At 38.1% G+C, this 25,622-nt stretch overlaps 1 protein-coding gene across 9 annotated transcripts in view; it reads right to left on the reverse strand.

Annotated features, from left to right (window-relative positions):
• The window catches only part of BTRC (beta-transducin repeat containing E3 ubiquitin protein ligase), a 170,280-nt gene that overhangs the window by 17,917 nt on the left and 126,741 nt on the right, over window positions 1–25,622 (reverse strand). For all 9 annotated transcript variants that reach the window (XM_073904295.1, XM_073904292.1, XM_073904290.1 and 6 more), the window contains 5 exons: window positions 10,595–10,826; window positions 6,400–6,586; window positions 1,912–2,008; window positions 1,080–1,217; window positions 481–599 (listed from right to left, as the gene is read on the reverse strand). In XM_073904295.1, the coding sequence (XP_073760396.1) occupies window positions 481–599; window positions 1,080–1,217; window positions 1,912–2,008; window positions 6,400–6,586; window positions 10,595–10,826 (773 nt within the window). The remainder of the gene's footprint in view (window positions 1–480; window positions 600–1,079; window positions 1,218–1,911; window positions 2,009–6,399; window positions 6,587–10,594; window positions 10,827–25,622) is intronic.

A 25,622-nucleotide genomic window follows, 5' to 3' on the forward strand; every position in this document is an offset into this window, starting at 1 on the left:
AAAAACTGCAGGGACAGCAGGGGAGGGCCTGGCAAAGAGACAGCATTGCTCACCTGTACACATTTTATTTATTTTTTATTTTTATTTTTTTACCTGTACACATTTTAAAGGAGATAATGCATGTCTATACCGCAGTTATAACCACCTGAAAGGAGGCTTTATTCCATTCACATCATTCCTCTGTGAGCTGGTTTTTGTAAAGAATGCAAGGTTTATCAAGTTTCTATAATGGATGATTCCCCCAAATTAAAGTAGAATATGTAGTTTCTTCAGTGTGCAAAAATGTAAACTTGCCTTAATCATTCCTAAATCAAGGTTTCTAGGTGGACACAATGATGTGGAGAGCTGATGGTTTATTCTTCTTTAGTTATGAAGTTTCGGAACTGTGTTCATGCAGTTATATACAAAATTACTATCTATGACTCAGAACAGAGCAGATCTGATTTTCCAGATTTCGAAAGATCATTTGAAATTTTCTACCTGACCGTGGAATCCGATGATCCAGTTATGATCACCCTCTCATCATACTGGAGACACAGGACAGAACCCGTGTGGCCTGTGAGAATTCGCTTGCATTCCAACGTGCTTTTATCCCAGATCTAGGATGGCAAACAAGATCCTTTTGATCAATGTGATAACGGGGTGCTGCTGAGACTTGTTGGCTCTATTATGTGTTTGATTCTCCAAAAGAATCAAAGCCCAGAGCAATGTGGAATGCATTCTTTTCTACAGATATAGCTAAGCACTATATATTATGCGGCTCCAATACTAATGCAGACTTTATCCTTTTCATTAAGGAACAGGGGTAGCCCTATAATTATGTGAGGCCCAAAGGAGCAACAGCACATTCAGTGTACTTTAAACAGAGTTTAACCCTAGGACTATCCATCTGTACATGCTTCTGGCGGGAAGCAGGTAACTGTCCTTTAAGGAAATGATTCTGGCTTTGGGACTGGAAACAACCTTAAAACTCTCATTTACTTTCTGGAAATAATGCTTAGAGATGATGTCTGGACTGCCTTATTAATGTGGACACCCTTGTTCTTTCAGCTACCTTCCCATAACTAAACAGACCTCACCTTGATTGTGTTGTCTCGAAGGCCGCTTACTATCTTTTGATCATCATACTGTAAACAGTAAACTCCTTTGCTTGTTTCACTTCGACAGTGGATTCTCTGTAAACTATGTCTTCCACATCTCCAATTAGATTCTATTGTCTGAGGAGAAGGAACGGTAAAGAGGAAGTAATTAGGAAAGGACCAGAACTAAATTCTTATCTTTCATGGCAACCAATGACAAATGCTCAATGCTTCACTCTATTCAATACATAGACCTTAAGGCAAACTAAAAATGTTTTTAAAAAGCCACTGTTTAAAATTGTGTAACATTTTCCCATTTGCAAAGTTATTAAAGATTTATTTTCTAGAGCTCTCCTGCATATAACTCAATTAAATGATAAACTGGTGGAAAGAGGGCAACAGAGGACAAGCTATGAACTACAGAAGGTTATGTGCTCGGTGCTCCTCATACATATGTGGTAGCCATTTCTAGTAGTGAACTTCCAGGAAGGCTCAATTCAGAAGATATCTGAATATCACATTATAAGTACAACTTCAACAGTCTCACTGCTATTGCATGGAGATATCATCTTCTCTCTCTCATTTGCCTACCAGTAAACAATCTTTAAAAGCTTTAAAATTTTTTGCCTGGCAATTCACTGTATTTTACCTACCCTATTTACTTAAAAGAAATTTATTTTTAACCCACATTAATAAACCTTAATGGGTTTGCTGTAACAATGCTGTAACTGAGACTTGTTGGCTCTATTATGTGTTTGATTCTGATGATTGCTGATGAATGCTGATGATTCTCTAGTATTTGGCAAATACTCAAATATACATAGATTCTTACCTCAATGTCTTGTATAATTTTAGGATAAAGTGCTCTATAGAAAGAGTTGGGAGGAGCATTCCCATCAGGAGGTTTGTTTTTGAATAAATACTGTCCCCTAAAAAACAACAAATATTTCCCAATAAAAATCACAGTATTATACATTTACAGGGAGCTTCATAGTACTTCAAAGTGTTTTCACAGTTACCATTCCATATAGTATCTATAACTAGCCTGGAAAGGTATGAAGCTAAGCCTGATTTCAGGAGTCCCATGTCAACAAATCACTTTCTGGGTTCTAAGGAACTAGGTCAACACTGATTGTCAACACGATGATTTGCAATGTAGCCATCAGAGTATAATGGTATAAGGTCAACAAACAGAATACATATAATCAGAATTTATCAACTGGTCTTTCAAACCTCTATAACACATAGATTCATTGGTCTTATCTTTTGAAAATTTTGTTGGTGATGGTAACTACTATCTCTGAACTGGGCACATGCCCCACAGTTTTTGTTTTTTTTTTTTCCCACTGAGTAAAGCTGTGCCAGCGTCAGCGTAGCCTAGCATTGTGGGCAGTGAGAATGCCTCTGTCATGGAGACCGTTTTTTCTAGACTTCCCTTACATGGGGTAAGGTATGGTGGCAGCTCAGGCACCCAGGCTGCTCGTGATCGGTATAGCTATGCTGTAAAAGGAGCAATTCAGTTCATTTCGACAGAAGACAAAGGGAACACAGGAGTGTCCAGCGGCGGGTACAGAAGAAGACAAAGACACCTAAGAGCACTGTGCTATCAGGTCTAAAGTGTGACACTCTTTCACAGGTGTGTCCCTGGCTGTGCACATACATACATGCATTTATTGCCTCTCCTTGATTCCAGTGGGCAACATTTGTTAGTATCTCCTTCCTTATGACAGCACATCTCTGGAATACTCATATCCCAAGCTAGATCTTTGCTACAAAAAAAAAATCAGTAAATGGCAATCACTTCCTGCTGGGTAAAAAATTTAATTCCTCATCCTGAAGTTAAGAACCCACCAAACACGGTGTGGAAGCTAGTAAACCCCACTATGGGTGTACTAACTGCTGTTCTCACTGGCACTGTGCCTTGCAAAGTGGAGATAGGCAGAAATGCCTCTGAGTGTAATCCTGGCACCAGAGAAATCATGTTTTCTCTGGGCCAGTCATCCACTCCTCCCTCTATAGCTCCATTACAATATAATTAATTGTTCAGTGTCTCCAGGAGCGCTTCTCCCCTGCCCTCTTCCTATTATACACCTTCAAAATTAGTTGAGGAAATTTCCTATCAGGAAGGTAACTGGCTTTCACTTCTGTGTTAATACAGGAAGGGAAATCTACAATGGAGAAGCTAAAATAATAGTTTTTAAAAGGGGGCTAATCGGAGCAAGAAACATGATACACCAACATAAAGGGCAAACAAGACACATTTTGAAATAATTCTAGGTTACAAGTACACTTCCCTGAACAATCTTATTCTATAAACACACTGCAAGCAAACAAGAGATTTGGGATGAAGAAATTTTAAGTCTGGTTAATAATTATAACTTCATAATTTCAATTCCAACATCCTTTCATGAGGTGAGAATCACTTACATTTATTTTGCAGATAAAGAAATCAAATGTCAGGGAGATTATTAGGTAATCTGTTCAAGGTCACATAGCCAGCGAGAGACTGGAATTTGAATCTAGGTCTGACTTTAGAGCCTACACTCTTAACTACTTTACTGTCTCCAGGGGCCACCATCCTTCATAGATTCCTGTCCCCCTTTTAATCTCTGGCAATTGAATACAGGCATCCCAGGATTTTCTTCATACATAACGAAACTATCTCTACATCCCAAGAAAAAACTCTGATCTCATTTTTTACCTCAATGTATTTTTCATGCCTTGTTAGATTATCTAAATTTCTTTCAAGTTAAAGGTGCTACAAAAAAAAGGTGGCAAGGTGTGGAAAACTGGTTTTTCAGTCTAGATCTGTGTTGTAAGTCAAAACCTTTTATGATGGAAGCTCTCCGACAACAGGGACCACTTCTATGTGAAATGCCTAGTACCTTTGAGAATGTGAATACATGATAAATGCTAAATATTAAATTTAGAATGTTACCATAAAATGTGATCTGCTGATTAAGAAAATGGACTTCCCCAAGTGATCTTTTATTTTACTTTTAAGAGTTACCATTACTGAGCAGAGAGAGTACATTCAATGTTATTCAAGACAGAAAATGACAGAGTTCATGTCATGAACTGTCAAATTCATCTAGATACAAAATACAACAGTGGAGTAGAAGTTAAACCCAAAGCTTCATTAGACAACTAGATTTACTTATTTATTTTTGGTTGGAGGAAATGGAAAAAACTTTCAAAGCCAGCATTTGGGGCAAGGTATAACAGAAAGACTTTATTGACACAGTAGGCTTAGTAAAACAATCTGAAAGAAGATGAGAACGTGATCATAGATTAAATTTTTTAAAAAGTGGGGGAGGACACTAACACAAGAAGAAAGGCAACATTTAAAAATAGAAGCAGCCAGAGAAAGTCAAGGGGATATTAGAGGAGGTCTTCATGGGGTGGACAAATACTTGTAATTTCACGGGGCTCTATCAAGCTAAGATGACAAATGTGGCCAAAGACAAAGAGGAATATGGTCCAAACTCCGAAGGATACTCAAAAGAACAGGAATGGGTTCCTGTGGTTGAACAGATAGCAGAAAGAGTGATAATTAATACTGGATCCTAGATTATTTCTCAGCCATCCCTTCACATACCCCTTTAAAAGGCCAAAAGGCCATCTTTTCAATCATCTTGTTTGTTTTCTCTCTTTGTAACTAACATAACAGATCTTGCTATTTACTGCCACCCCCAAGCAAAACTGTGGAGCCTACGCTTATCTTTGGCATTTTCACATGCATCTGCCTTCAAAAAAAGAAATCAGTAAACTCCCAATGTCTGATAAAGGTTTACTGTTATTTACAGTCCAAATAGGAGCAAAGTGTATTTTAACAGGGAAGAAAACCTTTATCACTATGGGAGTGAATAATCTCTGTGATAGAGATTTCAGGCCAGGAGTTCCAATTTGGAGGAGAGTCTCTTTTCTTTTCTTTTTTTCCCATGAGGGGTAGTGGAATATTCCTAGCTATCCTAAAATTTTCCCATGTCATCAACTGCTCTATATCTAAGGCTGGTCCTGACATGCTTAGCAAAATGATGGACTTTGAATCCCATACAACTATATACTTTTTTGCTTTTTTATACCTTTAAAAGAGTTTATTTCCAAAGTATGAAGTAAGTTATGAAAAGGCTTTACAGATTTTTCTATATAGTGAAGTGAGAATAAGAAAAACATATTTGGGAAGAGTAACACTATGCTTTCATTTATTCATTTTTATATAGCCAAAGGATTGCCTGATATTTGCTTCCTTTAACTGAATGAGAGAAATTTTAAAGTCTTCCTAATAGCCACAATGACAAAAATTTCTTAAAGCCTTTGGTATAATACTTAGAGGTCATTATGTTTATTATATATTAATGAATTTCAAAGATGCAATAACAACAAAAAAGAAGCCAACTATATTTTAAGGAAAATTGCTAAGAAAAGCTGATCCTCTTTTCTTAACTGTTTTGTATCTCTTTATGGTCCAAGATAAATAATTGATAAAATTAATTGCCTAGGATATCCCTGAGCACACATATGCCTACTGGTGCATATCTATCAGCTAAAATACTTAATATGTCACCTTTATTTTACTTATGAAATATTCACACCTGACTTTCCTAGTGACATTTTAGAGACATCCCCTGAAAGTACATATAGAAGCCATCTTCCACAAGTTTGAATGAAACGGTACCTTTATGTTAAAAGAACAACAAAACTGGTTAAGTCTCTTAGGCTGCTAACTATATAATGCCTTTAGGAATTTGGGAATAAGCAGTACAATCTTGAGAAAATATGGGGCTTATGAAGAAAACAGTGATATAAACTAGGATCCCACATTTCACTCTTTCTGATGGCTAGAGTTCTTATTCTAGTTGAGTGTAAAAATAATTTTGATTACAAAGGTGAGAAAACACCACAGGCATGGATTAAAGACAAGAAATCTTCTGAAGGAGAAAATACTTATTTGTTCAGGATCGTTTCAGGCATCTGATGGCTTCTGTGTGATTTAAAGTCATCTGTCTTACAAACTGCCTATCAAACCTTTGTCAGGACACTAGTTTCTGCCCAGAGAACAGGATGCTCTAAACGGAAGTCAGTTTTTAATAATTTTTGCAAAGCAGTATTAACACATTATTATGTCATTTATCAGCGATTGTTCAGAAGAAAAACAGCTAAGTACATGTACAAACTATTTCACATTTTGTGCTATAAACCAGCTGAATCATTATATTAAATGATAAGCAGTCTCACTGGTTCCCAGTGTTATTCCAATGATTCTGAATGGTCAGGTCCTGAAGCTCATCTATAATAGCAAGAAAGTTAAAAGGCTCACCACCCTCTTCGTTCTGCCAGGCCTCTCCACAGAGAATCTGTCCTGACCATTCTCTCAATGAGCTTCTTCCATAACATGCCATCAGATGTCACTCGGTACCATTCCTTACATACAAGTTCAGCAGCACATAGTGATTTGGCATCCAGGTATGACAGAATGTTCTCAGCAATGTGATCCAAACCCCGAGCTGTTGGGGCGGGGGGTGGAGGCCAAGAAGAAGAATATAGGTGGTGAATGATTTTTCACAAAAGGTCCTTGAAAACAGAACAGCATTTATTCTGCTCTGAAGGCACATCATTGTCCCTAGTGTGGTCCGGTTTCTTTTTCAAACAGAAACTTGGGTAAAATGAGTGTCAATAATTTTTCCATAAGGTTACAGAAATGAACAGTATTTTCCATCTTCCTTTAGATAAGGAAGTTAAAGCTAACAACCAGCAAACCCCCCAAGACATTAAAAATAAAAAGGATTCCAGAAAACAATTCACATCTATCTATATGGATTTCAGCACTAGGGGATGTTCTATGGATGGCATCTCAAAGTCTGTGATTCAGACCCCCCCAAATCTCTATATTAGGTCCATTTCTCATTCTGTTTCTATTACTGCTGCAGTTCCAAAGCTGTTCAGTAAAAGAAATATCCTTTAAATGTACTGGAGGAGAGGCACTAAGTCAGAATGTGCTGGGTTATAGAATTTTGGGCATGCAGAAAGGAAAGAAGAAGGAAATACAGATTGGTATAAGAATAATATCCTGAGAGGAAAGACAGAGAGGTATGTTTAAGTTCAAGAATAAGTTTAATTTCAGATGTTTAAAAAAACTATATTTGACAGTAGTTGCTGCTATAAAACCTAAATGACAGTTGACCAAAAAAACAAAAAACAAAACAAAACTCCAGACCAATAAATAACTTGGTTAGCATTTCAGAGACCATCTTGTAGGATGTATAGAGGAAAACAGTGAAAGTAGATCTTGGGCTGCCTAAACTGGATGCCCTTCCCAATTAATTGGGTGGATACCACCCAAATCTGTACTGAGGCCTCAGAGGACTAGATCCTATAAAATAGGATGATCATACTAATAAAGCTTTTGGCTGCTGTTCTAATTCACAAGTGAGACAAACACATTCAAAGTTATTTCTCTTTCAGGTTACGTATCAGAGGTTTGCTAAAGACTTAAATAGTGCAGAAGGATTCCTTCATACTCCGACTCCCTGAGGCACAAACTTAACAAATAGGAAAGAGAATACCACATTTCATTTTGTGCCTTTCCCTTGAATCACACAAAGACACACTTGGATGCCATTAGCAACAATCCAAATGTGCTTAAACATTATTCTAATTATAAAGTTGTATGGATAGCAGTCACATTTTTCAGCAGATTTGGAAAAGAAAGCATTAAATGGATTTTGTTTGGCTGGCATCACATGTTCATATTTAAGCATAAGCAGATGGAGGCATCCATCACCTAATTCTTATTAAAGGAAAATGACTATAAGCCAATTAAAGATATAATAACTAGTTCTTCATGCAAAAAACAGTGATGGTACAATTCCTGCATGTTTAAATTGAAACTTTCTACACCATCAGAAGTTTCCAAAATCCATTCCTGTGTTTTTAATGGCTATCATCAAATTGTTCCTGATCTTTCACTGTCCCTACAGTAAGTCTTTGGAAGTAATTTCACCTAACACTCCAAACAAACCCATTACATTAATGGATTATAGGCATTTTTGGACGTAGTTTGGTTTACTAAATGTAGCCAGACGGTGTAGGTTTATAAGTTAAAATGGCCATAAAACATTAGACTGATGCTTTAGTATCTTATAAAGTGGTCAGCAGATACACACCAGGGATCAGGATTAGGCAAAGGATACACAGGTCTAATCAACTCCTGTTCAATTCTTAGTGGTGGTATATGCTTGAGATAGTAGCATGTCTCAGAAATTGGGGAGAGCACAGTAATGAGGTACACACAGATTGTTCACACAATGAAAACTGTTTGCCTATGGCTAAAACAAAATCCAATGAGTGAAGAAGGGGCAGAAGTCTATTCTATTTAACAAAAAATAGGGGCGCCTGGGTGGCTCAGTCGGTTAAGCATCTGCCTTTGGCTCAGGTCATGGTCCCAGGGTCCTGGGATTGAGCCCCGCATCGGGCTCCCTGCTCAGCGGGAAGCCTGCTTCTCCCTCTCCCACTCCCCCTACTTGTGTTCCCTCTCTCGCTGTGTCTCTCTGTCAATAAATAAAATCTTAAAAAAAAAATAGGTAAAAATTTAGCTTTAAAATGGTTATTTCTAAGCTATAAATAGGTATTTCTTTTGTTTTAAAGGGTGATTTAAATTCTAATTTTGGAAAAACAAATTTAAAAAAGATAACTGGCAAAGATTAAGCAAAGTAGTAATACACAGTTTTGCAGAGGGCTGGTATATTTTTTCATAGAGGACAGTTTGGCACAAGTATTAAAAACCTTGAAACTCTTCATAATTCTTTAATATACGAATCCCACTTCTGTTATTTTTTCCTAGGGTACCCAAAAGATCAGTGAGTAAGAATGTCCACCACAGCAAAGTTTATAGTAAGAAAAATACTTTAAACTACCTAAATGTTCAAAAAAGGGGTTAAATATATGAGCTTTGGCCATCAGAAAGAATATATAATACTATAAATAATTATGTTTTAAAAGAACACTTAGGAAAATACATTAAGAGAACATAGTAAAAAAAATGCTACAAACACTTATGATCCCAGCTTTAGAAGGAAATATATACAACTAGAAAAAATAGTAAGGCCAAAATACTAATAGCACATTAGCAGCTATCTCTGAATGGTGGGGTTCTGGGAAATTTCATTTTTATATTTTAAACTGTTTTGAATTCCCTAAATTTCCTATAACTTCTATAATCAGGAAACTGAAAAAAAAAAACCAAGATATGATATTTTATAGATTCACTCATCTTTTGTACTCTATTTTCTCCTTTTTTTGAGAAACAGAATGCTAGCAAGCCAGTGTTGGGGAGGGACAGGGGGAGAGAGAGAGAGAACTGAGCCCAAGGCAGGGCTTGATCTCCGGACCCTGAGATCATGACCTGAGCCGAAATCAAGAATCGGACGCTTAACCTGACTGAGCCACCCAGGCACCCCTGCACTGTATTTCCTTCTAAAATAAACTTTTAACAAAGAGGACAACCTTATGTTTTCTTGAGATAGCATTTGCCCCAAATACTGATGTCTACAATAGTGTCCTAGGATCACCACTGAGCATTCAGTAAAACCACATTATCCTCCCCCGACCCACAAAAGTATTTTAAGTGTGTGTGCACATGTGTATTTATTTATTTTTATTTATTTTATTATGTTATGTTAGTCACCATACATCATTAGTTTTGATGTAGTGATCCACGCTTCATTGTTTTCGTACAACACCCAGTGCTCCATGCAGTATGTGCCCTCCTTAATACCCATCTCCAGGCTCACCCATTCTGCGCATGTGTGTATTTAAACATATATATAGTTTACGAGAGCTATTTGGTTACTGAGAACAGTGAGACTGCAAAGCCAGGAGTTTACATATTTAATGTCATAAGACTCCTGAGATATTTTTCTTTCTAAAATACTCAATTAAAAATGTTTCCTATTCAGTCCTATAATTTAAATATTCTGTTGATAAATTCCCATAGAAATCTAAATCCAGGGCGCCTGGGTGGCTCAGTTGGTTAAGCGACTGCCTTCAGCTCAGGTCATGATCCTGGCGTCCTGGGATCGAGTCCCGCATAGGGCTCCCTGTTCGGCGGGGAGTCTGCTTCTCCCTCTTACCCTCCCCCCTCTCATGCGCTCTCTCTCAAATAAATTCTTAAAAAAAAAAGAAATCAAATCCAAGTATATAAGTTAGCATATCTTAAAAACTCAGACACATTATTGAGTAACACTTCAGAACATATTTTATTTGCATCTCTGAATGGGTTAAGAACAGGATGACTAGAAGGGCATGAGATATGGAGAAGACAGGGGCAAGAGGAGTCTCTATTTCCAGAGTGTGACTTGGGGTATTTATACCTCAAGAAGGTACGATTAAAGGACTCAGTTTATAAAAATCAAGCCAATAAAGACTTTCAACAAGAGAGAGGAGGATCCAGTTCCATTACCATTGTAACATGTTTTCCAGGCAAATTAATGGCCCACAAATACCCGTAGACATACCTGGCAGAGCAGTTATGAAATCCCTCTGCAACATAGGTTTAAGATACGAGTTTATGTGCCCATGTTGGTAATGACACATTTGGGATATAAGATGTTCCACAAATTCCACTTGATCGGACTCTGACCACTGCTCAAAATACTTGACACACAGTTCCTTTTCCTTCTCATAGCTTGCTGAGAGTTTTCGTTGCTTGGGCACAATCATACTGGAAGTGCCATTGGCAAGTTTTGTCTGTAGAAGGAGTGGATTAAAAGAAACAAAAAACAGTAAGTATCGAAAATGAGGGAAATAAATACTTTTCTGATCTGGCATGCTATGTTACGTCTATATGTTGGAGCTCACTCTGTTACTTATTAGTAATTGGATATTTGTGAATAGCAATTACATGGAAAGCCATACAAAGACCACAGTAAATTGGTAAATCAGGAATCATGCTGGACAACTAGGCATCCCCATTCCTAAAAGTTCACAGGAAGATATTATTTGGCGATCTATACATGAAAACTGAAAGCTGAAAGCATGTTAAGTTATTATTACTGGCAAGTGAAAAAGCTAATTTGCTTTTTCTTGTATACACCAGTTACTGGACATTTATACAATTACTTGCTCACTACTTATTTTTTAATATAAGAAACTTCCACGCAAAGAAAGGCTGATGAATAATTTGAGACTCTAGTACCTTTGGAGATAAAGCTTTACTGTAACATTTATATGCTCAATCTACCCTTTTCCTTCTAAAAAAGAAATCAAAATTACATGCCATAAAATCTTTTTATTAATTAGTTCATTCAGTAAATATCAATTAAACACCTACAATGTGTCAAACACTGTCCTAGGTGCTAGGAATACAACACTGGACAAAAGTAACAGTCTCTATCATCAGGCACTTCTACTGTAGTGTGTACAGCAAGATCAAACCATTAAACAAATAGATGGAAAATATAATGTGGATAGTGCTATTAAGAAAAATAAGGAGACAGAAAAAATGTACGGCCCAAAATTCTTGGCTCCTGGTATACACATATCTTCTCTCAGCTGTTCAAACAAACACATAGGTACTGCTTTGATTTAATTAATGTGCCAAATCAGCTGACCTTAAGATAGGGAGATTACTGTGATGAGCTCTTTAAAAGCAGAGAGTTTGCTCCAATTGGTTGCTGGAGAAGAAGGGGGACCCACATGGAAAAGGATGTGGTCAGACTCTGGGAGCTGCCAGAGCTGCCAGATGACAGCCAGTAAGGAAATGGGGACCTCAATCCTACAAAGGCAAGGAACTAAATTCTGGCAACAAGGATCTGAGAAGAGGATTTTCCCTCAGAGCCTCCAGATGTGAACCCAGCCTGGTCAGCATCTTCATTTCAGCCTTGTGATACTAGGAGCAGAGGACCCCCAGCCACGCCGTGCCAGAATTCTGACCTAGAAAACTGTGAGCTGATGAATGGGTGCTATTTTAACCTGGTAATTTGTTATGAAGCAATTAAAAAAACACCAAAAAAACTAATATAATTATTTAAGTCTGAGGGGTCAGAGATAGTTTCTCTAAAGAGATGACATTTAAACTGAGACATGAATGAAATGAGGGAACTAGACATTTTGTTACATGGGGGGAAGAAAGATCTAGGGCAAGGGGAATTTGAGGGCAAAGGTCCTGGGTGGCAGTCTGTCTGGCATTTTCAAGGAACATGCAAGAGGCCCAGGGTGGTTTGAAACAAGTGAACAAGGAGAAGTAAAGCTGGAGTAGTCCAAGCCAGATCATCCAGGTCATTTAGGTGGTGGTAGCTAATCTCCAATGATGGCTTGAAACAATTCCATCCCTCCCTGAACATGAATGCCGTTCCTCCCATGAAAAGGTAGAGTTTATCTTAGCTTTTGAATCTGGGCATTGGCTAACAGAATGTGGAGAAAGTGACATTCTAGGACTCCTGAGCCCAGGCAGCTTCTGCTTACTTCTTCTAAGAGCCCTGAGCCACCATGTAAGAGATTCAGGCTACCCTGCTGGAGAGGGAAGTTGGGAAGATGCGAAGCTATGCAGAGAGAGGGGTCACATGGAGAATCACCTAGAAGCCTGAGAGTAACATGATCTGACACCTTCTAAAAGGATCACTACTGTGTGGAGAACAGACTGTAGGGGACATGAATGGAAATAAGGAGACTAATTAAGAGACTACTTCACAGTAGTCCATGGAAGAGAACAGTCTTTTGGACTTGAGTGGTTACTATAGAGGTGGTAAGAAATAACTGGGACTCAATATATATTCTGAAGGCAGAGCAAACTGAATTTGCTGACAGATTGGATATGGGGTATGAGAAAAAAAAGAAGAAGACAAGGATCATATGCAAGTTTGAAGGTGGGGACACTAGGAAAAGATCCAGAAATCAACTGAAACTTTTTTTTTTAAAGATTTTATTTATTTATTTGAGAGAGAATGAGAGATAGAGAGCATGAGAGGGAAGAGGGTCAGAGGGAGAAGCAGACTCCCCGCCAAGCAGGGATCCCGATGCGGGACTCGATCCCGGGACTCCAGGATCATGACCCGAGCCGAAGGCAGTCGCTTAACCAACTGAGCCACCCAGGCGCCCAATCAACTGAAACTTTTGCTGCTCTGAAGAAAGTTGGCTTTCTTTAGAGGATATCACAAAGTGGGACAACTGGGTACTTTTCAAAGTAATTTGATAGATCTTCGGTATATTTGCCTGAGGCAATCCCAATTTGGCAGGGAGGCCAATGTTACTATGGAGCTCATACCTGCCTGGACATATTGAATGTGACATATAACTATCAAATTTGGATAATCAACTTCTGCTATTTAGGGCATAGGCTGGCTTAATTTCTAAATGTTAAATCCTGCATATAGGCTTCTTTACAAATGATTCCCGATACACGTCTGAAAGTATATTTTCATGAATGGCACTGGCCGTTCTGCTTACACAGAAAAAACTGACACCTGTAAAAAGCAAGCCCTGGTGTATGGAGTTGGAAGTTTTCTAGCATAAATGCCACTGTTGTCTATGATACAGACTAAAAATGATTAATAAGAACCTTGTTGGACACAGGCCTTGGGGGGCTTCAGAGCTGCCTTTTGTGTAGGTTATTTATTTGCATTTCAGAAAAGGAAAACTTGTGAAATATGAAGTAAGATTTAGTGAGCTAATGAGTGGGGGTAGGTGTACAAGCTTCACCAGATGCCACTTCTCATCTCAACAACCCAAACCTCCCACTTCCATCATCTTTTATAAATTTGTCCTTTTGTCTTTTAAAAGGTAGAGATGGACCGGAGTTGGATGCTACCCAGGGTACTGTTTTCCAGAAATGCCAGTAACAGAGAACAATAATCAGCATGGTAATGAAATGATTCTATTTATAACCTTCAACGAACCAGATGTTTCTATAATCACAGGGAGTCATGCTTTGATCAGTAGTTATCAGACTAGTAACAGAAAAAAATGCCTAAGGATTTTACAAGTTTGATTATCCCACTGCAGGAGCTAAAGTTCAGTCAGGACTTTACTTTATATATATATATTTTTTTATTTTTTTAAAGATTTTATTTGAGAGAAAACGAGAGTGAGAGAGATCACAGAGGGAGAGGGAGAGGGAGAAGCAAAGCAGGCTCCCCACTGAGCAGGGAGTCCAATGCAGGACTCAATCCTAGGACCCTGAGATCATGACCCAAGCTGAAGATTGGTGCCCAACCAACTGAGCCACCCAGGCTCCCCAGGATTTTCTTATATTTCCAATGATCAAATCATAAATGGGACTAAAACGTTTGGCTATTAGAAATGAAGTATAAACTGAGAGTTCATGAATTTACCAACTGTCTGGCTACTCCAGCTGGTACTGCATTTTAGTTACTACGCCAAAACAAAGTATTTCTCTGTGAGGTAGAAAGACACACACCTCAGATCCATCATCACTTTGAATGAGTTACTTACTCTTACCACTACACCACACTGTATTAAGAGCTTTGGTCCTACAATACAAAGACCTGGTTTCAAATTCTAGCTCCTCAATTTACTAGCTGTGTGTCATGGCATAAACAACTTGATTTTTTTTTTCCCTGAGTCTCCGTTTCCCTCATCTGCCAAATTACAGGATATATTCCATTGGGTTTTTGTGAGGATCAAATAAAATAATCTAAGAAAACCATGCTTAGCTCACCACTTGCCACACAGTAAAATGCTCTATAAATCAACACTTTTAATCAACTTCTGACACTTCTGGAGTTGGACTTTCCCTCTCCTTTGAAAATACATCCTTCTTTCTCACTGTGTAATATATATTTTTCTGTTTTAATTTTCATTGCAGTATAATACACATAAAATGCATAATCTCAAGTGTATAGCTTCATAAATTTTCAGAATATAACTAGCACCTAGAACACGAAACAGAGTACCATGAGCCTTATGAGCCCTGCCTTGAGCTCCTTTTATTGGGTCACTAGCCCCACCAAGGGTAAGCACTTCACTTACTTCATTTTTGTAAAAAATGTACTTTTTAAAACTGTTTGCCTATACAGTTTACAGTAGCATTAAAAAAAAATGTAATACTTGGGAATAAACTTAACAACATATGTGTTGGGCGCCTGGGTGGCTCAGTCGGTTAAGCGACTGCCTTCAGCTCAGGTCATGATCCCGGAGTCCCAGGATCGAGTCCCGCATCGGGCTCCCTGCTCAGTGAAGAGCCTGCTTCTCCCTCTAACCCTCCCCCCCTCATGTACTCTCTCTCTCTCTCTCATTCTCACTCTCTCAAAATAAATAAATAAATCTTAAAAAAAAAAAACCAACAACATATGTGTTAATACCTGTAACTGAAAACAACAAAACAGTGCTGAGGGAAATTTAAAAAGACCTAAATAAATGGAGAGAGATACTATGTTCACAAATGGGACTCAACATGGTTAAGATATTCATTCTTTCCAATCGATCCATTGATAAGCGTCAGTGCAGTATCAATGGAATTCCAGCAAGCAAACTAAAAAGCAGATTCTAAAATTTGAATGGAAATGCAAAGGACCTAAATGTTAGCCAAGTGATCTTGCAAAATAAAAACAAAGATGGAAGACTCACACCACTGAATTTCAAGACTTAACAATAAAGCAAGAGTAATCAAGATAGAGTGACTTTGGTGTAAGGACAAACATGTAGATCAAGGAAACAGAATACAGACTCCACAAAGAGACTTACATATGGCCAGCTGATTTTTCAGAAAGGTGCTAAGATAATCCAGTAAGGAAAAAATGATCTTTTCAAAAGATGATGTTGAAACATCTGGATACTCATATAGTACTATCAACCACGTACAAAAGTTAACTTAAGTGGATTCTGGACTTACATGTAGGAGCTAAAACAGAATGTCTAGAAGCAAGCATAAGAGAAAATCTTGGTACTCTTGAGACAGGCAAACATTTCAAACACAGGGCACAAGAGCACAGACTTTTTTTTTTTTTAAGGAAAAAAACAGAAAAATTAGCATCTGGCAAAATTTTAAGCTCCTGATTTCTAAAAGAAACAGTTAAAATAAAAATATAAACCACAAACTGGAGAAAACATTTGCAATATATACATTTGACAAAGGATTTGTATCCAGAATATATAAAGAATTCCTAGAACTTGATAATAAGAAAACAACCCTAGGTTTTTTGGTTGTTTTTTTTTTTTAATGAGCCAAAGATTTGAATAGACATTTCACAAGAAAAGAATCATGGATATCCAATAAGCCCATGGAAAGATGTTCAACATCATTAGTCACTAGGGAAATGCAAATTAAAATCACAGTGAGGGGCGCCTGGGTCGCTTAGTCATTAAGCGTCTGCCTTCGGCTCAGGTCATGGTCCCAGGGTCCTGGGATCAAGCCCCGCATCGGGTTCCCTGCTCCGCGGGAAGCCTGCTTCTCCCTCTCCCACTCTCCCTGCCTGTGTTCCCTCTCTCCCTGTTTCTCTCTATGTCAAATAAGTAAATAAAATCTTAAAAATCACAATGAGATACCACTACACACTTACAAGAATGGCTAAAATGAAAAAGACTGAACAAACCATGTATTGGCAAGGATGAGGAACAACTGGGTCTCTCATACATTGCTGGCAGTAATGATTAAAGATACAACTACATTAGAACACAGGGAGCAGGTTCTTATAAAATTGAACACATACTGGGCGCCTGGGTGGCTCAGTTGGTTAAGCGACTGCCTTCGGCTCAGGTCATGATCCTGGAGTCCCCAGGATCGAGTCCCACATCGGGCTCCCTGCTCAGCGGGGAGTCTGCTTCTCCCTCTGACCCTCTTCCCTCTCATGCTCTCTATCTCTCATTCTTTCTCTCTCAAATAAATAAATAAAATCTTTAAAAATAAATAAATAAAATAAAATTGAACACATACTTATCATATGACCCAGCAATTCCACTCCTAGGCATTTACCTCTCCTACAAAATGAAAACATTTTGGGGCGCCTGGGTGGCTCAGTCGTTAAGCATCTGCCTTCGGCTCAGGTCATGATCCCAGGGTCCTGGGATCGAGCCCCGCATCAGGCTACCCACTCCGCGGGAAGCCTGCTTCTCCTCCCACTCCCTCTGCTTGTGTTTCCTCTCTCACTGTGTCTCTCTCTGTCAAATAAATAAATATAATCTTTAAAAAAAAAAACAAAAAAACAAAATGAAAACATTTTTACACAAAGATTTGTATATAAATGTTCATAGCTGCTTTATTTATAATAGTCCCAAGCTGAAAAAAATCTCAATGTCCAGCAAGAATTGATAAGAAAAGAGTTGATAAGCAAATTGAGATCTATCTGTAAAATGGAATAGTACTCAGCAATAAAAGGAATGAACCACAGATACACAAAATCACATGTATGAATCTCAAACACATGCTGAACAAAAGAAGTCAGGTACCAAAAACTCATACTTTACGATTCTAATTACATGAAACTCTAGGAACAACAAATCTAATTTATAATGATAAAAACAGATCAGTGGCTGACTGGGGCTGGATGTGGGGATGGGACTGACTGAGTAAGGGTGCAAGGGAAGTTTCTGGGGCAATAAACATGTTCTATAGCTTGACTGTTACACACATGTATGTATACCTTTGCCAAAATTCATCAAACTGTATACTTAAAATGGGTGTATTTTATTGTATATAAATTATATTTTAATAAAATTGAAACTTCTAAGGATAGAGTATTCCTAAGGATAAATGTCACTGCAATATTAATTTCATTTGTAACTAAAATATTACATTTATAGAGTGCTCAGGAGATAAAGGTCTTTGTTATCAAGCCTCTTCCCCCAATCATTCTCCCATACAGATTTTTCTACTAATGGCTAAAGTAAAAGTAGCAAAATTTCAATTTGAGAAACCTTTGAAAATCCACAAGGGCACAGTGAAAAGTTCAATTATTAAAAAATCAAAAGGTTGTATATTAGAGTGTATGGGAGAGAGGGTAATGGTTACTTGTGGCAATAGAATTGATTTGGTTTTCCCAACAAAAGCTTGATGACTCAACCACTACTGTTCAAATGTCTAGGAAAGCTGACAAACAACCTCAGTTTAATGGTAACACTAACTTTCTGCCACCCCTGCACAGCTCTTCTTCTGCTTTTCTGTTTACAATGAACAGTTAGCTCCAAAAGAAAGAAAGGAAGAAGCTGTCAGGTGACAGGTACATAAAATGAAAGGACTTAAGTATTTATACGGCTGTCCTCAGCTTAGTCCTCAAAGCCTAAAGGCTAACATTTCCCACCCCCCATCGCTGAAAAGTATTACAAGCACCACTTTCAAAATTACCATGAATTTCTTTGAAGCTGGGCCAGGAGGGGAAAATACAGACTTCAACTAGCCTAACCACCACCACTGCAATATCAAGTGTGCTCACTTCACTAACTGTATTGTGTATAGGTTGGAAGATGCAGCATGGACTGGCTGAACTTGATGGTGAATTGATAGATGTTTCTAGTTGGCAATCAAATCCTGCTTTAACCAGAGGGAAGGGTGTGGTAAGTAGAGAAAGAAAAATGTTCCAGACATAGGACACCATTTGGAACTGGGGATGTAAGGGCTAGATAGAGTAGTATTTATGACTAGAGAGAGGCAAATGATATTTAAGGACTCTGGCCATAAGAAGGGCTTTGAGAAGGGGGCTTGAAATAGTTAATGGGGATTAAGGAGTGTACCTGCTGTGATGAACACTGGATGATTAAAATAAAAACTTTTAAAAAAGGGCTTTGAGGAAAGACTCAGGCATTGAAACCCATAGTAGGGGAAAGGGAATATAATGCTTAAGATGATGAATGGGTCTAAGAATAAAATGGGCAAGGGTTGTACTGGGGATAAGGCTGTAGCCTAGGCGGGACAGCACAAGAACTGCGACTAAGGCTGGAACCTTAGAGTTATCAATCAACCAACAACCATTCATTGAGTTACTCCTCTGTCTGGGTACTTTTCTAGGTGCTATGGAAATTGTAGCACCACAGTTTCTTTACCTTCTCTAGAGAGGAGTGGAGGGAGAATATATAATAAATGCGTTAACTTCAGAAACCAATAAATATTGTCAAGAAAACGAAATAAGGTAACATAAAAAGGGAGGGGATAGTACAGCCTATCGTAACTGAGGTGGTCATGAAATGACACAGAAGGAGTTAACACTGGAGCTGAGATCTGAATAATAAGGGTCAGTCTCATGAAGATCTGGGAATAGGCCCCCAGACATGAAGGAGTCAAAGGTGTGTTCAAGTGAAAGGCAGAAAGAAGGCTAGTATGGCTGGGGCAGAGTGAATGTCGGGAAATGAGGCTGGTGAGGTGGCCTGGGGCCAGATCACAAAGGCTTTCTGGGCCACAGTAAGGAGTCTGGATTTCATCCTAATAGTAAAGGAGAACCCCTGGAGGTTCTGAAGGAGTCAAGTATGACATCATCTGATTTATCCTTTAGAAATATTTATCCTAGCTGCCATACAGAGAATGCTGAGGGGATAAGAGCAAGGGGCATGAACACAGGAAGACCAATTAGCAGGCCGATAAAATAATCCAGGCAAGAGGTGATCATGGCCAAGATTAGAAGAGGCCGATTAGGAAGTATCTGGAAGAAAGGTATTTTACCCTCAAGAGAGGAAGGAGGACCTGTTGAGAATTCTAAGTTTGGGTTATAATACACATTTATTTCAGTATAATAATTTACTTCTTCAATAGAGCTAATCCTTCAAATATTTAATCTGGTTATTAACCTGGAAGGGGACAGAACTAGGGTTCTTGTTCCTATGGCCAGAAGAAACAAGATAAAACATTCAAGAGTTTTGAGGGGGGGAAAGGGAGGATTTTTAAAAAGTCTGTACTATACTCTCTATTGGCTGTTGCCAGGTTTTAGTTAAATACGAATCCAAAAGCACTGATTACATTTTTTCTTACTGTTTTTCCTTGATTTCTTTGTAAAAATATCTCTTCTGGAAGTTCCACATTGTCTTGGCTAAATTAAAAAAAATGGTATTGTCTGCATTTTGATTAGGACCAAAAGAGGTAAGTAAGCACACAGAGGGATGGGGCCATGGTGACGGCAGAGAGATCCAGGACAGCTCTAGAGCTCCCAAAGAGCTAGGACAGAAACAAAAAAGGAACCCAGAAAGGTTAAGGCCCACGGGCATTTGGGTATCTTTTATTTAACAGGGGATTTCAAGAGAAACTGAAAGGATCTGGCCATAAATTGAACGTGCAGAATGAGAGGTAATGAGTGTTCAAAAGTGGGATCATAGCTTTTATTGTTCTAATTTTCAGTTAAAAACCTTTATAACTTTCAGTGACCAAAGAAGTAGTCCGTTATCCCATCCTCTTTTGGGGGTGGGGTAGGGAGGGTGGAGTGAGAGTGCAAATGACAGGAAAATGGTGGCTCTCCATATAGAACGGGACATACGTTTCAACAGAAGTAAACATCACATTTCTCGGTGGGATTATTGTATTAATATTTTAACAGCTTCTACTAAATATGATTACATATTAGGTGAACTCATAAATATGTCAGATCTGATCAGTGAACATGGAAGACAGGAAGGGGAAGATTTGTCAGCAGAAGGAAAGTTCACATTATCAATCTGACTGGTTTCTAATAACCAACAAGGAAAAGCCTGCAATCACTTCAATTCTTTCAAATAAAACTCACTAGGAACAAACTCACAAATAACCCAGTAAATATGATTATTTAAAGACTGGACACTTGCCAATCTTTTTTTTTTATTATTTACTAATTATAGGAAAAGCCATATAAAAAATTCACCAAAATCAAAACAAAGCCATTTTGATTATTTCCAGGTTTCTGGGGCAGTTAAAGAGGTAAGACAGTCACTTAACACCGTTAGGTTTCAAAACTGGGGCTCTCGTTTCTGTAGTGGGTTGCCTCATGCAACTTCATTGCTTCCAGGGCAATAGGTTCTTTTGTTCTAAACCAAGAAACTCACAGCAGTTTAATTTACTGCTGTATTATTATAGCTACTAACTACACACACCTCCAAGGCTGGTAAACCCACTGATGTAGGCAGTGCCACCTTAAAAGGATTTTTGGATGGGTCTTAGTGATGGGGGAAAAAAAGGACATAATGTTTAATTATAAGAAATGATTGAAATAGGCACAGACATACCCCGGGTGCCTCTGCACTGCAGCAAGCTCTAAACTTGTTATCGTTAATGGTTTAAATTTCACTGTGCTAATCATTTCAGGACACAAGCCTTTCTTGATAATCTAATGAATTATTCCAACATCCTTCAGCAAAAAAAAAATCCTCCATGACAGCACTAATTACAAGACGTTTTCCCAGAGCTTATGTAAAATATGACAGAGCAGCAGCTTAGGGAATTGCAGAAAACTGCTTCTAATTTCCACTGAGAAACTGACAAACACCTCTCTTTCATCTCTCCCAGCTCTCAAGTAAGATTTAACTTTCTCATTTAGTTAATTACCGAGTGAGGATCATCATTTCCCCGGATCGGAGCGGCACAGAGCCTTTATCGTGTTAACTTGTGAACTTGATCGATGGCTGCTGCTAAAACTTAATAACTTCACCCCCTGGCAAATTGTAAGATAAATATAATAGGAGAAACTCTGACAGTAAAAACCTGCCAGAAATGAGCGCTGTGTTTATGTTTCTTTGTAGGCAGCAAAAAAAACAACCGACAGCTTATTACTGGTTGCGTGTTACTTATATTTAAAAGACTCCAGGCAGTTAACTTCCTACGTATTGTTAAAACTTTGCTCACAAGATGGGGAAAAATCGGAAAAAGCACCAGTAACGCAGACTTGGGGAAGTGAGGAAAAAAGAAGAAAAGGGAAAAACAAAAGAAACAAACCAAACAGGGAGAATGGCAAGACAAGAGAACAAATATACTGTGTAAACTCTTTTAAAAATGTCATGTTTATCATATAAAATGTCCAACCTGCATAAATAGGCACAGAATTCTTAAAAAGAAAAAAGAATTCAGGACTTCTAAGACACTGTATGAACTATATCTAGGAGCAAAGCAAAGAAATCACTCACATGTTTTCAATGACCATAAGTCCATGCCTGAAGAATTCAATTAACCGCATAATTCCTAGATCTCTTTTCAAAAACCCCTGCAGCTAGAAAACCATTCACGAACTACACCATTTAACCCTTTCTTAAATGAGCACACTATAGCTAGGAAATGCGTAACTTTGTCTCAAATAGTCCATCTAATCTTATGTTCACCTGCCACACCTCAGCTAGCCAATGAGAAGGAAATAGGCTGGAAATTTTTCTTTTGGTCAAGCTTGAATCTGAACTTGGAATTTTAACATTTAACTATAACAGAGTTGATATCACAGCCTAGTATGGCATGAATTTTATGCCTTTTATAACCAACAGCATCAAGGGCAGTAAACAAGGCCCAATAATGAGGCATAACAAAAACAGAATGGCTGTTCACTAATACCAGTTCCCTCTAACCCCTAAAACTGGTAACAGTGCTGAAAACAAATCCATGTACAAATCACCAAGTCTGTCACACTGACCAACCTCATAGTATAGAAGATTACAAAAAACAAAACATGAACTAAATTTTGGGGAGGGCAGAGAAAGGCAGAAAAGGTCTTGTAGGACTCTGAGTTAAGTCTAACTTGTGAGACCGTATTTAACATCCATCATGTGCTATGATAGCGCCAATCAGCTGAAGGCTTCATGCTGCAGTCCAAGGGGCCACGGTTTTGAAAGTTAAAAGGATTCGGAAAACTAAACATCAAAATAGCAAACCAAATTCATACTCGCTAGAGGGTCAAATCTGATTCTTCATTTTGTTGTTTTTCTTTTCATTAAATAAGGATCTAGTGGGGTCAAGCAGAGAAAGACTGATTTAAAAAAACAGCATTTATAATAGACACACTTTCAACAATATAAAAACAAAGAAGCACAAAAAACATAAAAATTGCCCATAATTTCTACAATCAACAAATTAAGAACTTACATTTTGGTGGGTATATATCTTCTAGTCTTAAAATATATATACACTAGTCAATTATTTGATGCATAGGGGAGGAGGATGTTTCTGTGCCATCTAGAGGACTTTTTTTGGTCTATAACATCAAATTAATCAGAGCAGGCAAAATTTATCTCCTTTGCCTCAGAGAAGTCAAGATCTGGTCCTGGAGGATATAGAATTAGAGATCACTGTGAGTGTGGAGAGGAGGAGAGAGAAAAGGAAGAAGAAGAGGAAGAAGGAGACAGGAGGGGGGGAAGGTTGGAGGAAAGGGAAGAGGGGGAAAGAGAGAAGTGTCTGAGAGAAGGGGGAGAGGGAGGAGGAGAGGAGAGAAGGAAGAGGAATGACAACAGTGCCTGGGGATGGGAGGGGAGGAGAAGAATTGGGCACTTGGGAGGGGGTGGGGAGGGACCTGAAAGAGCTGGGAGAGATAAGCAGGGGTAGGGAGAGATGGCAAGGGGGAGCACGATGAGGGGCTAGGGAAGAGATGGGGAGGTAAGCAGAGAGGGAGAGAGATGAGAGGGACAAGAACAACTAAGGACCTAGCATTGCCAAGTTCACCTGCAATACACTCATTGGACAAACAGGTCCTCTCCCACACAATAAACAATGAACATCAAGAGGGAGAGGAGATGAAAAACCATTTTCCTAAACCACTACTTAATGTTTCAGGCAGAGTAATAAAGTTTATTTGTCTGGAATCTGGTTGCTCTTTCTGTAAACTTCCTCAGATAAAGGTTGCTCAGCTGGATGTTAAATAATGTTAATATTACCAAAATAAAATTTCCGTGATGGGAGAAAGTTTAAACTGAGAGTCTTCTCCCCAACTTCCCCCTCACATCCTCCCTTTATTTTAGCATTAGAAAGTTAAGTCCTACCATAAATAATGGGGAACGATGGAAGCATTGGCTGCCAGAGGAAAACAGACACACACTTACAGCACAATTAAAAAGTACATGGGGAAAATACAGCCAGTTTTAAATAAGGAAAGAAAAAAGCTGCCCTCTCCCTCTTTGTGCTCGAATCCTTACATTTTTGTGTCCAATAAAAAGGTCTCAATGACTTGGTAAAACTTGCTCCTGAAGAAAGCCTTTGAGAAGATATATCTAAAACCTGGATTAGGAAAATACAAGGGGTTTTTTTTTTTTGGATAGGATCTTAAGAAGCCAACTCAGCTTTCCAGAAGAAATTCAACTCTTTCCAAATGCTTGTTAATGCATGTTAAATGCAGCAAGAAATAATCCTATGAGGCAGCAGCACAGGCCTCTCTTAGCTGCAGTGAATGAAGTAAATGACTTGTAACTTCTGGAAGTCTTGGTTATCTGCAGGTAAAACTTTAATAACCCTTGGAGCATCAAGGGACTAAAGACATTTCTCTCTGGAATTGGGTAATTGTTTTCTTAATTTATCCAGGAGAAGCTTAGTTTGGATGCAGCATCTGTTTTTTTAGCAGAGGTGATCAAAATAACTTGCTCAGATGCACATAAGTTAGTTGAGTTCAGACTAAATTTCAAAATGCAGTTGTTATGTAAAGTGAACAGTTTTTCTAAAATGAAATTTTGGCCTTTCCTCTTTTTAATGACAATAAATTTCCAGGTCAATGACTAAGACTAAATGTAAAAGACCAGGACTGCTTTGTACAGATGGATAAATACATTTTCTACAGCCAAAAGTGTTTTACATGAGCACCAAGACCACAAGTGCCACACTGAAGCTAGTTCAAATGTCATTTTGAAGGAATTTATGTTTATCTAATGGAATATCCTAAAAAATGACACCATAATTTGGCACTGCTTCTAACCCAGCTCTACCATATACTCAATGTGTGTCCTGGGTAAATTACTTAATCTATCTGTGCCTCAATTTCCTCATTTGTAAAAAGGTGATTCTTATAGTACTTACCTGGAGCGGTTAATGTTAGGATTAAAAAATAAAATAATACATGTAAAGACATTCAGAAGAGTACCTGGCACATAGTAAGGACATGGGCTGTCATTATGTTTTTAATAACTAGAGAGGACTGTGATATATTTAGTTGCTGAATATAATTAGCATTTAATGCTTTATCAAATACAATCTTCTTTGCTTTTATAATTATTTCCAGAAACATTCATTTTCACATTAGATTTTAAACTCTGAAGAATACAAATTATGACATAAGCCCTTTATATCTATGTAACAGCAGCTCAAAAATATTTGGTAAACTGAATTTTTAATCCAAACTAATTCAAAGAGTAGATATTGCTTTTTGAGAGTACAATAGTAAAACATATTTGGAGTCCCCTTGTCTCACCAACAAGGATGCGACTATCAGTACACTGACGCTTTGTCTATAAGTACTCTAACGTGGCAATCTTTAATCCACTGTTTTCTAAGTTTCATTTCAATGTTTCTGTGTAGTAAAATATGTAAAATATTACTATGCAAAAACCGAAGACTCAAAGTAAGACTGAAGTTCCAATAGGAATGATTATCATTGATTGATTTTTCCATTAAATTTAACAGTTGGAGAGAAAGAGAAGAGCAAAAGGAAGACAGTGAAATAAGTTCTACAATACGGAATA

This window comes from Callorhinus ursinus, unplaced genomic scaffold (assembly GCF_003265705.2).
Source record: "Callorhinus ursinus isolate GAN/ISIS: 27379988/994484 unplaced genomic scaffold, GSC_fseal_2.0 scaffold20, whole genome shotgun sequence".
In the NCBI taxonomy this organism is placed as follows: Eukaryota; Metazoa; Chordata; class Mammalia; order Carnivora; family Otariidae; genus Callorhinus; species Callorhinus ursinus.